Here is a 15867-nt window from a genome sequence, read left to right as displayed (position 1 = left end):
TTAAATCTCTGAGTATTGCATATAATTATCTGAGATTTTAACAGTGCAGTTTTTTAGTAGCAGCATGACTGTATATGAAGTACGAAATGTGTCTGATAAGGTTAAGAATATTTCCTTTACTTTCATAGGGGGTGTGAATATATACTATCCAATCACGTTAATGTAATACATGTCAAAGGGCTGAATAATCACCTTTAACAGCATAGACTGCTGTAAGATACGCAGGAAGAGGCAATGAGTTTCTGGATGGTGCCAACAGGGCTATGGAACCATGCGAGATCCAGTGCCATGCGCTAGGTTTCTTAGTTCGGGGCCCACAACACGAACAGACCGACCAAGGTGGTCCCACAGATTCTCAACTGAGTGTAAATCTGGGGAATTTGGTTGTCAGGGAAGTAAGATAAACTCATCCTGGTGCTCTTCGAACCACACATGCACACTGCAAGCTGGGTGACATGTTGCATTGTCCTGCTGGTAGATGCTATCATGCCGAAGAAAAGCAGACTGCATATAGGGGTTGAGATGGTCCCCATGAATAGATGCATACTTGTGTTAATCCACTGTTCCTTCCAAAATGATAGAATGATGGGATTGCCTAGAGAATGCCACAAAAAACGTTTTCCAGGCAATACCACTCCCTCCTCTGGCCTGGACCCTTGCAGTCATTGTTGGAGAATGTTACTTTCAAAAATTTCATGCCACTGGAATGTGAAATGCGATTCATCTGAAAAGGCTTCCTGCGGCCTCTCAGTGGACATGCAGTTGTGGTATTGATGTGCACCCATTCTTTGTCACCAGTGAACAGCAGTCAGTATGGGTGCGTGAACCAGGTACCTGCTGTGGAGACCCATTCACGGCAACGATTGCAGAATGGTAGTTGAGGAGACATTGTTGGTAGCCCCTTGTTTTATCTAAGCAGTCCGTCGCTCAACAGTTGTATGTCTATTCATCCATAAACATCACAGCAGCTGTCATTTACCCTTGTCATCTATGGCCCTTGGCGCACCACAGTTACCTAAGCGATGATATTGGATAGCATCATTTTGCCGTGCATGGTATGCTTTCACCACGATGGCATGCAAACAGTTTACAAACTTAAGTTTTGGAAAAACTTCCATCCTTTGCTCGATGCCAATGCTCATGTTCTTGTTCTTCTAGATGTCAGATAAATCGCTCCTTTTCTGCTTTATGATGACTGCACTGTTTTCTGTATCCAGAACAGTTGGGTAGTAAAGTTTCTGTGGTTTAATAGCATGTGCGTAATTCCAAGTGCTAAATGATGAAATCATTGCAACAGATCATACTGAAATGTTCTCATGATTGAACTCCCTTTCATCTATCTCTCATACTTTGATTTGTCATTGATTAATCCAAGCATTTTATATGAGTAACACAACCACTTAAGTTTTTGCCTGAGTTTGTCACTGTTTTGATTATGTTGTCTGTTGGTTCATTACATAAGATGCCACAACATGCTAGAATCCGTGAAAGGTTGTTTTTTATAATTACTTGCAAATGTATAGCAACTTCTTCAATGTCATTAATTATATTTGATAATTTTTCTCCTCTCTCAATTGAATTTTTGAGGCACTTCAGTAAGTTTAAATAATTAGTTAGAATTATTATAGTGCTCCATGTAAAAGATCTGTCATAATTTTGTAGCAACCATGTTGATTAACCTCTGGTGGATGGTGGAATGGTGTTGTTGGAGGTCAGAATGCTGCTATTCTACAATGCAGGTTGGGTAGCAGTGAGGCAGTGAGTGGATGTCTAGTAATGTCCAATGTGGCATCAATGAAACAGCATTGATAAACCACACATTTATTATTCAGTACTACAAAAATAGTTATGCTGATGTCCAGACAGACCAATGCCCTCCAGTTGCTAGCGATATACAGCCGACAGGCAGGGCACTGTGGCCCACAGACAGCTCATTGATGTCGTGCAGGTGAGGAAATGATGATGCCAATGGCAAGTCAAGGCCACTGACGCCAGCAAGTCAGTGTTCTAATATGGCAGCTGCACTACCTCTAAGCAAACAAGTAACTGCAGATGAGGTGCAACGGGGTGCACAGGATCACGAAGTGGACTTGGTGCAGAGGAATGCTGCCAAGAGTTTGCTTGCTCCAGGTATGGCAAATGAGCAACTGTATGGCACAGGGCAAGATCTGGCCTGAAGTGGCCCACTGGATACAGCACAATAAGCCCACAGCAGAGCAGGGCTGCAGCTAGTATTTTTGTACTCGCAAACCAACACAGGTCGCTCCTTGGGCCAGGTAGCCAGCAGACTGTGATATCTTTTACTAACAATGATGGGTATTTAAGTGGCCCAGGCTCTTCCTTGTTTGGTACAGCATCAGTTTTTATCATGTAAGCTACAAGACGTCCGTGTGTCTTGGATATGAGGTAATCGGGCCACTGATGCTGCAATGGCTGTGCCTTCTTGCTGTGTTGTTGATATTTCCACTCTGGCTGCTCATTGCGATGTAGCAACCGCTTGGTCGTGCAGTCCTTGTTGTATCAGCAGCAGTCTCCAACTACTACAGCCTGAGCTGCACCTGTCTGACACTGTTGGCAGTCAGTTGACCACAGCTCAGCCATGCAGTGGAGTTTATGGAGATCACTAAAGCTGCTTAACTCTAGGATTGTGGGTTGAAACGAAAGAGTAAAATAAGTTATTGTAATTCCAGTCTACAGACAGAATGTATGTTGCCTTCTATGTGAACTTCACAAACAGGAAGGTAAATTTGTTAATTTCACTTGAATGTCTGTAAAAAGTTTTGATGAAATATTTTAAAAAAACTGGAGACAACAAAGAGGGATGTAGACACAGCAATGCAGATATGCTTACGAAATGAAGAGAAACTGCTAATTATTTTAAAGTAAGCTTTATTACAGAATAATTTTAATAATATTACAATTGTAAAACGTCACTGTTCTTAGTAATATTAACTTCATGATTCACCGAAACATCTGAGTACTGGTGAGGGAACACTATTGTCAGTACTGCAATCATCAGTTGTTTCTGGTGCGTACTCTATTGAAGTATCATTTTGTGAAGAAGAAAAAGAACAAGAACCAGATAGCATGGGCTAGCTTTGCTGGTGATAATCTGTTGGATCAGAAGGTAAAGGTGTAGCTAGAGGTTAGTATTGTGTGGAATATCCACATGGTGGTTGTGAAGAATGAAAAACATACTGTGGGTAGCATTCGTGGGAGGAAGCGTTTGGTTAACTAGGATGTGACTGAGATGCTTCAATAATACTTAAGATATATTGTTTTACAGACAGTTTCAGATGCCAGAATATTTTCACTGACCAAAGCTAAGAAAAGAACGTGGCTTCATTTGTCGTGTGTGTGTGTGTGTGTGTGTGTGTGTGTGTGTGTGTGTGTGTGTGTGTGTGTGTGTGTCATTTCAGTTAGTTGTGTACTTACTTTTTGTTTTGTCTTCCTTTTATTACTTAACAATCTAGCCTGGTACAGACCACTTGAAACTATTTTCAGGTGAACCCTAAATCTCGGCGGTTGTAAGGTGGTATGCTACTGTGTGTATGCAAAGATGTGGTGGTATTATTTACAAACAATACTAGACTGAAATACAGATATGGCATCTGTCTCATAGCTGCAGAACGACTTTTACCAGTTGGTCTCCATTTTTGTCGGCTGTAGGAATCTTTCATGTTACGCCATTTCTTCTGTAACGGACATATCTGTAATAATGAAATATTATTTGAACTACCAATAAAGTTTCTTTGTCAGTTGAAGCTATGTGTAATGATATGTTGGAGGAATTTCTGCACACTATATGTGATAGAAATTGTTGGGACGTACACTAATTTTTCAAAAATAGTAGGAATAATTGTGCTTATAAGATAATTGTAACAAAATGTTACAAGAATTTTTTTCGAAAAAGGTTGCCTGAAATGTAACCTGTTTTATGAATCTGTGGACTAATTAGTAATTTCTCCCTTTCAGATATCTAGCGACTGGAAATTCATATGTTGATTAACATCGTGCTTTTCCACTTGGAGTCGCAACTATCAGAAAAACTGTCAGAAGGGTATGTTCATCATCCGGATTATCTTGAAAAAGGAATATATGTCAGAGCTGACAAAAAATGGCTGGCAGCAAATAGCAAAATAATTTGAAATTAAGACAAGTTTACGAAACTGTCTTAATGCCATTGATGGAAAGCATGCATAACTGGTGAAAACGGCAAACAGTGCATCGGTGTTCTTTAACTGTTGTGCAAATAAGAGTAGCAGGCCTTTCACAGGCACCTAAATATAGACATGGATTTTGCTATAGGTGTCATGAAGGAATATTGCATTCTGCACGACTATGCACAGAATAGAGGTGGTGTGCAATTTCTAAGTACATTGAACAAATTGTGTAGATGAGGATATTCCATAATGAATACAAAGACATAAATCCAATTCACACAACAGAAATGTATTGGCCTATTACTTGTTGTATGAAGATGCTCTGCAATGGCAGTTCGATTACATTCACTGAATTAAATGTACGTGTTTTGTTAATTAAATATGAATAAAGGTAAAAGAATTAATTGTTTTTTGTTCCTTAGTCTACAGATCAAAAGCCCCACAAAGCAGGCATCTCCCTAATTTTTATAATAAATTTCACTGTATCCAAGTTCGTTATGGCTGAAAGGTCCTTTTCGGAAATGTAGCTACTAACAAATAATCTAATGCAAAAAATACACACCGCTGTAAGTGCATCAACAGCAGGCCACACATTGGCAGTCTAGCATGCACACTGCCCCGTCCAAATGCACACAACTTTGGCGTCAGCAGGCTCACTGGCCGAAGACTGAACATGTGACAAAATACTGTGAACAAATGTGCCGGCTGCCCAAAGTTGACTGCGTGCATGTTGTACAGCCACTTTCCATGTAAACTTGGTCACATCTGATCAGTCGCAAAGCTGGCCCTGAAGGTTGGCTGCATTTGTGTACCACCATCCTGAAGATCAAGTTGAGTTCTAGGATTATGTCTGTAAAATTTATGTATTGAGTAATATTATCAAACACTGTTAGGGGTGTCGACAGAAGGGATCTGACAGTTGCAGTTGGTTTGACGTGGTTGCATTGTGCGTTTAGCTCAACTATTGACATGATGTGGTTTTGTATACATCTTAGTGCAAAGCCTCACTCACAGCTGTGTATACAGTTGTTTTCACCTGCTTCAGTGGAAACCTGGCAACAGCTCTTGCAGTTGTCAGGGATCTTTGTTCATTGATTGTACTGTAGTACCTTGGATAAAATGTTTTCAGTTTTCAAGCCATGTCAGTTGAGATAATTCTCATGATTTCAACAGTTGTCACCATCACTGACCTCAGGAATTAGAACTGACTGCTGGATGGGCAAAGTACTCGTCTTAAACATGCAAAGCGACAGCATCCACAGCATTCCAGAGATGGTCCAGATTAATTTGGTGTACCTGTGGAACAAACTGGATGCTTGTGCATTGTGTGTAAGACACCTTACCTGTCCAGTCAGTTGAAAGCTTTAATACCTGATGACAGTGATGGTGACAACTGTTAAAGACTCAAGAACTGATATCTTGGTTGACATTGTTTGAAAACAGAACATTTCATCCAGTTATGCCACTGCGAAAAACTATGAGGAAATGCTAGCACTTATTCTTATTAACTAGAAATCTGTAGGTATTTTGATCAGATTTAGAATTGTTGTATTATATACACCACTGTTCCACTATTCGAATGATTTCATAATCAGTAGCATTCTTCCAGTTGTTGTGTAGCATTTACATTGTTCAGTGTGTCTGAGATATGTTTATATTTTTCATGTGCCTGCGTTTGGGAGACTGTGGCCCTTTCCATATATTGACAATAAGCAATTGTGAATACAATCACAGTAAGAGATGTTTGAGCAGAGCTTTGTAACAAATGTTTTACAATTGTTCTGTGTTGGTATTCAAGTGAGCCAAAGCAGCACCCATGCTGATGATATGTGTGAATAAATAGAAGACAGGAGTATGTTCATTTGTATTATGAACCTCATTTTTCTCTTTGGTTTTTAATAGTACAATAAAGAAAAATGCAGGTGGAAACAATAAACAGAAAATAGAAATAGTAACAGCTTAATTGTAGCTGATCAAAGAGTGGCAGACGAAAGCTAATGGCACCAAGTTTCTATTTCTTTTTTAGTTTAAGTACATACCAGATGAGGTGGCACAGTGGCTAGCACACTATACCTGCATTTGAGAGGACCATGATTCAAATCGTGACCCAGCTGTCCAAATTTAGGTTTTCCATGATTATCCTTAATTGCTTAAGGCAAACCTCACTGACAATGGGACATTAATCATGAACCTTCCTTCCTCCCTCCCTCCCTTCGCTCCCTCCCTCCCTCCCACCCACCCACCCACCTACCCACCTTCTTTCCTTTCTTCACACCTCGCGTGCAACCAAACATGCTCCTAACTCTTCAAACTCTCCCTGTGCTAACTATAATTTTCTCTTGTTGATACATAATTGGACACTTCCTGTCTGTTTTGTTTCATATAGTTTTAGTTTCTGTGTGGGGATGTAAGTATAGTTCTTTCATACAAAATAAAACACTTCCAGTAATGGAAACTAAAATGTTAAATAATTCACAGAAAATATGCTGTTATTGTAAGAAGCTTTTATCATTTACATGAATTTTCACTTTCTGTAAATTTCTATGGGATGGTTCTGTTTGTCACATTTCTCGGCTGAAATTACTAATGGTATTGTGGTCTGTTCCATTCTCTCTAGATGGTGTTGGTTACTGTAGTTAGGACAATGTTAAACAGAAAATAATGTTGCTTTCTCAACTATATATTTGTAGCATTATTTTTCTTATAGCTGTTGCTGCTGTTTCTTTATTCACTAATTTTCTTGTTCACTTAATATCAGAATTTGGTGCTTATTTCTTCTCTTTCATTTGCTGTGTGTGTGTGTGTGTGTGTGTGTGTGTGTGTGTGTGTTCTATTAATTTTGCATGAAAACATAATCTTTACACATTTGGGAGAAAATTAAAATTTGAATTACTGCTGAGGTGTTACTCATTTCTATAAAACATGGTGACAGTCTTTCTCTATTTGTTTCTTGTCTTAATGAGCCTTTGCATATTTTGTGTTGCAGATGAATTTGTAACTGCTGATATTGTCTGCCCACTGTATATATTAATTTGTTTTATTGATCAGTTATATGTGTATATATTTGAAACATGTTTTCATAGTGATATTTTTCAGTTTCGGTATTTATACTGATTTGTAGCAACAGGACTGGTTTATGGATATTAAATTTTCAGGAATCCATTTTAACTGATGCACACTCAGGCGCTGAATTGTAGCTTAAAATACTCAGATGTGACATTATTCTGATACCTGTGTGATATTGGTTACGTCATATTTAATAGAGAGTAGACAAATAATTTTAGCCAGTCACTTTTTAAAAGTGGCATGGCATGTTCATTCAGATATAACAGAATACATTTTAATCTGAAAGTTGAATTTCAGAGCAATCAGTGACATTACCTGACAATAATATAGTAATTGGAGGAGATCATGAGCTGGAGATAGAAGAAAATAACAACAATGCCAAAGAAGAACGTGATGGTAAGTTAATACATAAGTACCGGATTCTTTATTTTTTTTTCTCTTAGTAAACATCTAGCAATATAACTGTTATAAGCGAAACATTACTATAAAATATTTTATTTACAGTTATGTCATTTAAATGTTTCATTGTTCCAAAGCTATTATGACAAGTTACATAACATTCAAAGAAAATGTGCAAAGATAAAGGATCAATACTAAAATCCTAAGTGTCAAAAATTGGATCATCAGTATTTGGGACAGTAGTAGGGTAGCTAAAATCGAACAATTCACTTGGACTGCCTCACAAAACCACATATCTGATGATGAAATTGTGTTATTGTTTTTTAAGTAGTTACTTTGTCAAAGGAAAGGTACCAACAAGAAAGATGAATGTGTAAAGGAAGGGTATGTAGTGGCTAGAACAAATTTTCCAGAGTTTGTAAAACATTTTTGTTGCTGTCGTGGACTGTGCATCATTACCTCTTCTCCCCTGGGTTACATGAACTATGGTGGGTTGGCTTGCATGACTCAGTGATACCAACAGCAGTACAGCAGGTGAAACAACACGGAGGTCCCACTAAGACAGAGTTACTGAAGAACAGAAATGTTTTCAGCGCTTCCAGGGACAACAGTTGGCCTCGTAATAGTAGCCACATTATAGCTACTGAGGATATGCAGCTTTACTTTATTATTTACTGATGGTGGCACCCTCTTCAGTAAAGCATGCTGGAGATAAAGTAGTCCACAATTCAGTCTCTGGTTAGGAACTACTCAGGAGATGTTATGATCAGACAAATACATCTGGCATTCTTCAGGTTGGTTTGTGTAGTATTAGATCCCGTATTTGTGTAGGTATTTTAGAAAAGGTGAAATGAGTATTGGGTAGGTTTAAGTTACATGTAATTGGAATTAGTGATATGAGGTGGCAGGTAGAACACACCTTCTGGTCAGATGAGTACAGGCTTATGTACTCAGTATCAAATAGTGGTAGGACAGGAGTAAGACTAATAACAAATAAGAAATGTGAGTGAACTACTATGTACGAGATCATGAACATGCAGTATTATCATAGTCAAGATGGATGCAAAGCCATGACTCACCTCTGTAGCAAAAGTGTATAAGCCAGCTAGCTCCACAGATGAAGATATTAAGAAAAAAAATTGTAATGATATTAAAGATTATATTTAGATTAAGGGAAATGAAAATGTAATTGTGTTGAGCAACTAGAATTGAGTAGTAGGAAAAGACAGAAGGAAAAATAGTGAGACAACATGAACTGGTGGAAAGTAATGAAAGAGGAAGTTGTATGCTCGAATTTTGCTCAGAGCACAATTTAATCATTGCAAACACTTGGTATACAAATCGTGGAAGGAGGGCACTTTAAGTGGAAGAGACTGGGTATGCACCACAAGATTTCAGATAGGTTACATAATGGGGAAACAGAGATTTTGAAACCAGATTTTAAACTGCAAAATATTTCCAGGAGCATATTAAACTTGAACGGTAATTTACTTGTTATGAACTGCAGATTAAAACTGAAGAAGTTGAGAGAACCAGAGATTATTGAGAGTTTTAAAAGGGGCTCTAGGCAGTGATTGACTGAAGCTAGGAAACTGAATACAATGAGTAGCTTTGAGAAATATAGCAGTGAGAGCAGCAGGTTTTCAAGTATGCAAAAACATGAGGCCAGATAGCAGTCCATGAGCAACAAATAGGATACTAAAGGTAATTGATGGAAAAAGAACATAAGCTTATAGTAGATGAAGCTGGAAAAATGAAGTACAGACATCTAAAGATGAGACTGATAGCAAGTGCAAAATGGCAAATCAGAAATGACTGGAGGACAAAAGCAGAGCAATAGAAGCATACATGACTATGAGAATAATGGATATGGGCAAATAAGGTAATTAGAGCTTAGTGGCCAATAAAGGAAGGCTGATAGTTGGAAGTAATATCAATGAGTGAATGTAGATGGAAGTAATATATAGAAGTTTTATATACAGGAAACCAACTTGGCAGACGTGAGATCATGAAAGCCATCATCCTGGATAGCTGAACGCGTTAACTTGCCGCTCTTGGGACTTGGAGGGGGGAGTGAGCTTGACCTGGATTGAATCCATCTCATGGATTGATGAGAGCTGGTGAGCTGGCTAGGATGGATGCGGTTTCACACATCTCACTAGGTGAATACTGGGCTGGTACCCATGCCTCAGATACACATTATGCAAACATTTGGAAAACATTCTCATATTTAGACATTGAATCAAGTCTAGTCATAGACAGGTACTAAAACTAAACACCGTCCAACAGGCCTTGGAAGACCCAACAATACTGACTAATTGCCTCAACATGTAGTAGGCATCACTGGATGCAGATACAGAGGGGCATGTGGTCAGCACATCGCTCTCCCAACTTTTGTCAGTTTTTATGACTGGACACGCTAGTTCTCAGTCGAGTAGCTCTTCAATTTGCCTCACAAGGGCTGAGTGCACCCCACATGTCAACAGTGCTCAGCAGACCAGACAGTCTTCCATCTAAGTGCTAGCAAAGCCTGACAGTGCTTAACTTCAGTGTTACCACTATGGCAATGCTGTCGGCGGGGGGAATACAAAATCCATCCTTGGGGATAGGGTGAATAAGAGACTGATGAATGATGACCTTAGATGTTTAGACTCCTGAAACCCATAATCAGTGCCAGCAGCACTGAAAGGGTTAGTTGAAACAAGGCAGCTGGAATAAATGTCATCCCTCAGAATTATTGAGATCCGTAACAGAACCATCTGTAACAAAATCCATTCTGCATGGTAAAGAAGATACACGAGACAGGTGAAACATCCTCATACTTCAAGAAGTAATAATTCCAAATCCAAAGAAGTTACTTACTAACAAGTCTGAATATCTTCATCTACAAATATACAGCAGGCAGCTGTATGGCGCATGGTGTAGAGTATGTAGCACTACTACTTGTTGTTCCTTCTTCTGTTCCACTTGCAAATAGAGCTATGGAAAAACAGCTTTCTGTATGCCTCCATACAAGCTCTAATTTGTGTTATCTTGTGTTTGCGGTCCTCATGTGAAATGTATGTTGTTGGCAGTAGAATCATTTGCAGTAACAAATTCCATTTCTCTAAATTTCCTCAAAGGTGCATTGTGAAAAGAGTATTGTCTCCCATCAGGGTTTCGTATTTAACCATCTCCATAATACACGAGTGTTGACTGAACCTACCGGTAACAAATCTAGGAGAAAGCTTCTGAATTGCTTCAATGTCTTCCATTAATTGGACCAGATGGGGATACCAGACACTCAGCAGTACTCATGAATGGGGCCATAGTGCTATACAAATGATCTCTTCTATAGATGAACTATGCTTTCTAGAATTCTCCCAATGAACCAAAATCGACCATTCGCCCTGTCAAATACTGACATGTGTTCGTTCCATTTCATATCACTTTGCAGCATTACACAGAGATATTTAATTGAGCAAGCAGTTTTCCACTAATGCTGTATTTGAAAGTTATGGGATTGTTTTTCCTATCCATTTGCATTAACTTACATTTTCCTATATTTAGACTGACCTGTGATTCATCACGCCAAATAGAAATTCTGTCTGTCCTCCTGTATCCTCCTACAATCACTCAACAAAACATTCCCATACAGTACGATGTCATCAACCACAGTTGCAGATTGTTGTTCACACCATCCATCATATCATGAATGTATACAGAGAACAAGAGCAGTCTTATTGCCTCCCTGGGGCACTCATGACAATATCCTTGTCTCTGATGGACACTCACCATCCAGGACAACAATGACATAGATTATTGTTGGTCAGATGGAAGAATGAAACTGATCTCAGCAGATATTAGTTTGAATTTGTTGAGAAATATTGGAACACAAATCAGTAGTGCCCCTACAGCTTAGAACATTGACTAAAGAAAGCAAACCTATCTTTATAGTTTTTATAAATTTAGAAAACCCTTTTGACAATGTTGACTGGACCATGTTCTGAAGGTAATAGAAATAAAATATAGTGTGTGGAAGCTTGTCTACAATTTGTACAAAAACCAGACTGCAGTTACTCGAGTCGAAGGACATGAAAGGAAAGCAGCTATTGAGTAGGCAGTGAAACAGGGTTGTAGACATAACTCCAATGTTGTTCATTATGTACACTGATCAAGCAGTAAAGGAAACCAAGAAGAAATTTGGGAAAGTACTTGAAGAAGAGGAAGAAATAAAAAGTTTGTGGTTGGCTGATGACATTGTAATTTCGTTAGAGGCAGCAGAAGACAGGGAAGGTCAGTTCAACAGAAGGCATAATGTGTTAAAAAGAGGTTACAAGATGAATATCAAGAAAAGTAAAAGAAAGGAAAAAAGATACCAGATGTAATAGATGCATTTTGCTATTCAGAGAGAAAAACAACTGCATTGGTCGACTTTTTCTGAAAAAGAGAAATTAGTTGACATTGTACGTAAATTAAATGTTAGGAAGTTTCTGGAAGGCATTTGTCTGGGGTGTAGCTTTGTACGTAAGTGAAAGTGGATGTATAAACAGTAAAGACAAATAGAAAATAGATGCTTTTGAAAACTGCTGTTACTGAAGAATGCTGTACATTATCAATTGCCTAGATCTGATAATTAGTGATAAGGTACTGAATTCAGTCAGGGAGAAATGGAATTTTCAGCAGAATTTGACTAAAAGAAAAATTAGTTGATGGGTCACATTTTGAGGCATGATATAATAATTGGTTTGGTAATGAGATAAAGTCTGGGGGTAAAGATTGTAGATAGACACCAAGACTTGACTAAAAGTAAGCAGTCTCAAGTACATATAGGTTGCAGTAGTTATGCATAGGTAAAGAGACTTAGCAGGATAGACTAGCAGTTAGAACTACAGTATTCTGATTGAAGACAGCCACAACAGCAGCAATAGTCCATATGAAGGTGAGTGCGGATGAGTGTGGGAGACAGCTAGTACAGTTTAAACATTGACTGCACTCATAAGCACCCAACTGATCAACACGTGTTACAGTAAATTTTACCATGGTCTTGAGGGTTATTGTTTCATAGTTGCTGTAACTTCTTACTATTGCTTTTGGGGAATGTCTGGTATTAAATACCGGGTTTCCTTCGTGAAAAGGAATTTTTTCATCAAATATTCATTGATGTGCTTAACAATTCTAGTTGTGAACTGCGCAAAACATGGTTTGTGACTGACATTGCACTGTACCATTTTTTGATCTGTGATGCCATTCGTAAAATATTTCAAAGCTTTCTTCCAAAAAATTGTGTTGTTCCAATAATTTACAGAACTAAACTTCAATTGTATCAAGTTTCTTGATTATCAGGTAGCAGCAGGCTGACCCATCCAAGATTCCAGGTCAAAGGGGATTCAGCAGAATAGAATCGTTGTCCCTCCCTGTCAATTACTATCATGTATTTGGGATCCTGACCAACTGAAGTGCCCGAAGGGGGCTTACAACTCTGTTGAAAGTATGTGCTAGACTACAGCAGGACACCAGTCTTTGCAGCGTAACTTTCTTTCTGTGCTGCAAGCTTATACTTTCACTATCTTCTTCCTCCCGCCACCTCTCCGTCAGATGGTTTTCTTGGTGCAGATTGTGCTTGGACCATGTTTATGATTTTCCACTTTCAGCATTTTCTACAGTTTTTCTTTAAATGAAACAATGGAAAATCCAAGATGGAATATAACTATATTATGAGGAGGATTGTTGCTACTCACCATATAACGGAGATGCAGTCACAAATACGCATGACAAAAAGAGTCACAAAATGAGCTTTTGGCCAGGAAAGCCTTTGTCAAAAATACACACACACACACACACACACACACACACACACACACACACACACACACACAGACAGAGCTCCTTTCGCCAGGGTCATTCCACTGCTCATAATCTGTTTTACCTGGAGTCTGCCATCCAAACAGCTTTCATCCAATGTCAACATCCACCAGCAGTCTTTTTTTGACCTGCAAAAGGCTTACGCCACGACAGCATCACTAACTTATATAAGCGGGGTCTCTGGGGTCTGTCTCAGTTTTTATCCAGAATTTCTTGTCTCCTCATATTTTCCGGGTTCAAAGTGGTGCCTCCCACAGTTCTCCCCATGTTAAAGAGAGTGGGGACCACAGGGCTCTATACCGAGTGTCCCTTTCTTTCTAGTAACCACCAATGACCTAGTAGCAGCTGTGGACTCCTTAGTATCACCTTCCTTGTACGCTGAGAACTTTTGCTTCTACTATTGCTCCTCTAGTGTGGGTGCCACAGAACTTCGATTGCAAGTTGCCATACGAAAGAGGCAGGCATGGGCCCTCATCCATGGCTGTTTTCAGCCACCGAGACTCACATCTGTCAACATTGTGCTATTCATCCAGAACCAAAACTTTACCCCCATGCCAAGTACTCAATATGATGGATACTTAGCGCTTTTTCAGATTGCTCTTTGACATTTGGTTGTCGTGGCTTTCCATTTTTGCCAGCTTAAGCAAAAGTGCTGGCTGCACCTTTATACATTTCACTGCCTTAGTAGCACTAGCTGGGAGTCATATTCCACTACCCATATGCAGCTTTACAAAGCTCACCTTGACTAAGGCATTTAGGCATTACCCTCAGCATTGTGAACTGGATCCGATACATCACTGTGCCACTGTGGGGATCGACTTGTGATAGGATCCTTTTCAAATAGCCCTTTGAACAGATTTCTCATGGAGGCTAGTGTCCCTCCATTGCGGATCAGGTATCAAGAACAGCTTGTCAGTTATCCTACACATGTTCACAGCTCCCCTACGCGTCTGAACTAACGTCTCCTCATTTCAAACACAGAAGTCAGTTCCTTGCAACAGCGTGTCAGATCAGGAATTACGATCACAGTCCGCGTCTGGTCCTTCCTCTCTGAACATCAGTATTTTCCTTTTCCCAACTCGCCTCTGTGCTGCTCACGAACACCTCTGCGGTGCATCACTCAGTCACACCTTCGCCTTGACTTAACACGTCGTTTGAAAGACGCGGTTCATCACGAGGCCCCTTGTCAATTTTTCTCTATCGTTGTTGCATCCTGGGATTCAGAAGTAGTCTATACTGATGACTTGCTGGTTGCTGGTCCTGTTGGCTTCACATATACTATGCAGGACTTACTGAACTGCACTCCTTGTCAGATGGCTGTAGTGTTTTCACTGTGGAGTTGGTAGCCATCTCGTTCTCCTTAGCATATCTGTTCTGCAGTGGTGGTTCCTTTCTCATCTGCAGCGACTCCTTGAACAGTTTGCTAACTCTCGACCAGTGTTGCCCTTGCCATCCCTTGATCATGGCTATTCAGGATTCTCTGTGTCCTTTGAACAACATGGACACTCAGTGACCTTCGTCTGCACCCTGGGCCACATTGGAATCTGGGGAATGAACTCACTGGTTGCCTCATCAAATTGGCTGCCAGTAAACTGACTCTTGAAATTGATATTCTGTAAACAGACCCCCAAGTGGTATTATGCCATCAAGTTTTAGGGATCTGGAATACAGAATGGCGCACTCTTAACTTCATAAAACTAATTACAGATGATAAATGAAACTAATAGCCTGCGGAGGTCCTCCATGCAGGTCTCTCACAAGGGCTCTACTGTTCTTTGCCAGCTCCACATCAGCAATACTTTGCTGACTTTTGGTTATCTCGTCCGTCATGAGGACCCACCCCACTATTGTTGTGGTTCCTATTTGACAGTGGTCCACATTTCGCTGAACTGTCCCAGCCTAGCCACCCTGCGGCAGACTCTTAAATCTCCCTCACTTGCTACCCACATTGTTAGGAGATGATGCCTCAGCGACTGACTTAGTTTTACATTTTATTCATGAAGGGGGCTTTTATTGCTCACTTTAAGGGAAGGCCACTTAACCTTACTGGGCCTGTGGGGTCTTGGCAGAACACACGGTTGCCTCCTCTGCCCAGACTGGACTGTGGGTGTCTGGACTTAATGGAGTATCCTGGCCTTCACCTTGCTTGCACTTTTACTCACCCTCCCCCCTCTCACGTAGTCTGTTTGACTTGCTCATCTTTTATCTATTTGTGTTTCTCTTGCCATAATTGTGTTGCTAGTCCTTCCTCATCAGTTTCTGAGTGGAGACTTCTGGTAAGTGGGGGATGTATGCCCCCCATTGCACTCTTCTTTTGGGGGGGCTTCCAGGTGCTCCCTAAATGGGATACCTTGCATACCTTTCTTCCTCTGCCTCCCTTTCTTCTTTTTTGTCC

The 15867-nt window shown here is 39.9% G+C and overlaps 1 protein-coding gene across 3 annotated transcripts in view; it reads left to right on the top strand.

The window, feature by feature from the left end:
• LOC126272265 (uncharacterized) overlaps positions 1-15867 on the top strand; it is a 75628-nt gene that overhangs the window by 55726 nt on the left and 4035 nt on the right. For 2 of the 3 annotated variants that reach the window (XM_049975003.1, XM_049975002.1), the window contains one exon: positions 7527-7625. In XM_049975003.1, the coding sequence (XP_049830960.1) occupies positions 7527-7625 (99 nt within the window). Of the gene's footprint in view, positions 1-3975; positions 4568-7526; positions 7626-15867 lie in introns of those variants that run through there. The other variant, XM_049975004.1, reaches the window with a different exon arrangement.

This window comes from Schistocerca gregaria, chromosome 5, assembly GCF_023897955.1.
Source record: "Schistocerca gregaria isolate iqSchGreg1 chromosome 5, iqSchGreg1.2, whole genome shotgun sequence".
In the NCBI taxonomy this organism is placed as follows: domain Eukaryota; kingdom Metazoa; phylum Arthropoda; class Insecta; order Orthoptera; family Acrididae; genus Schistocerca; species Schistocerca gregaria.
The sequence above is the reverse complement of the archived record's forward strand: the minus strand, read 5'-3'. Positions and strand labels throughout refer to the sequence as shown.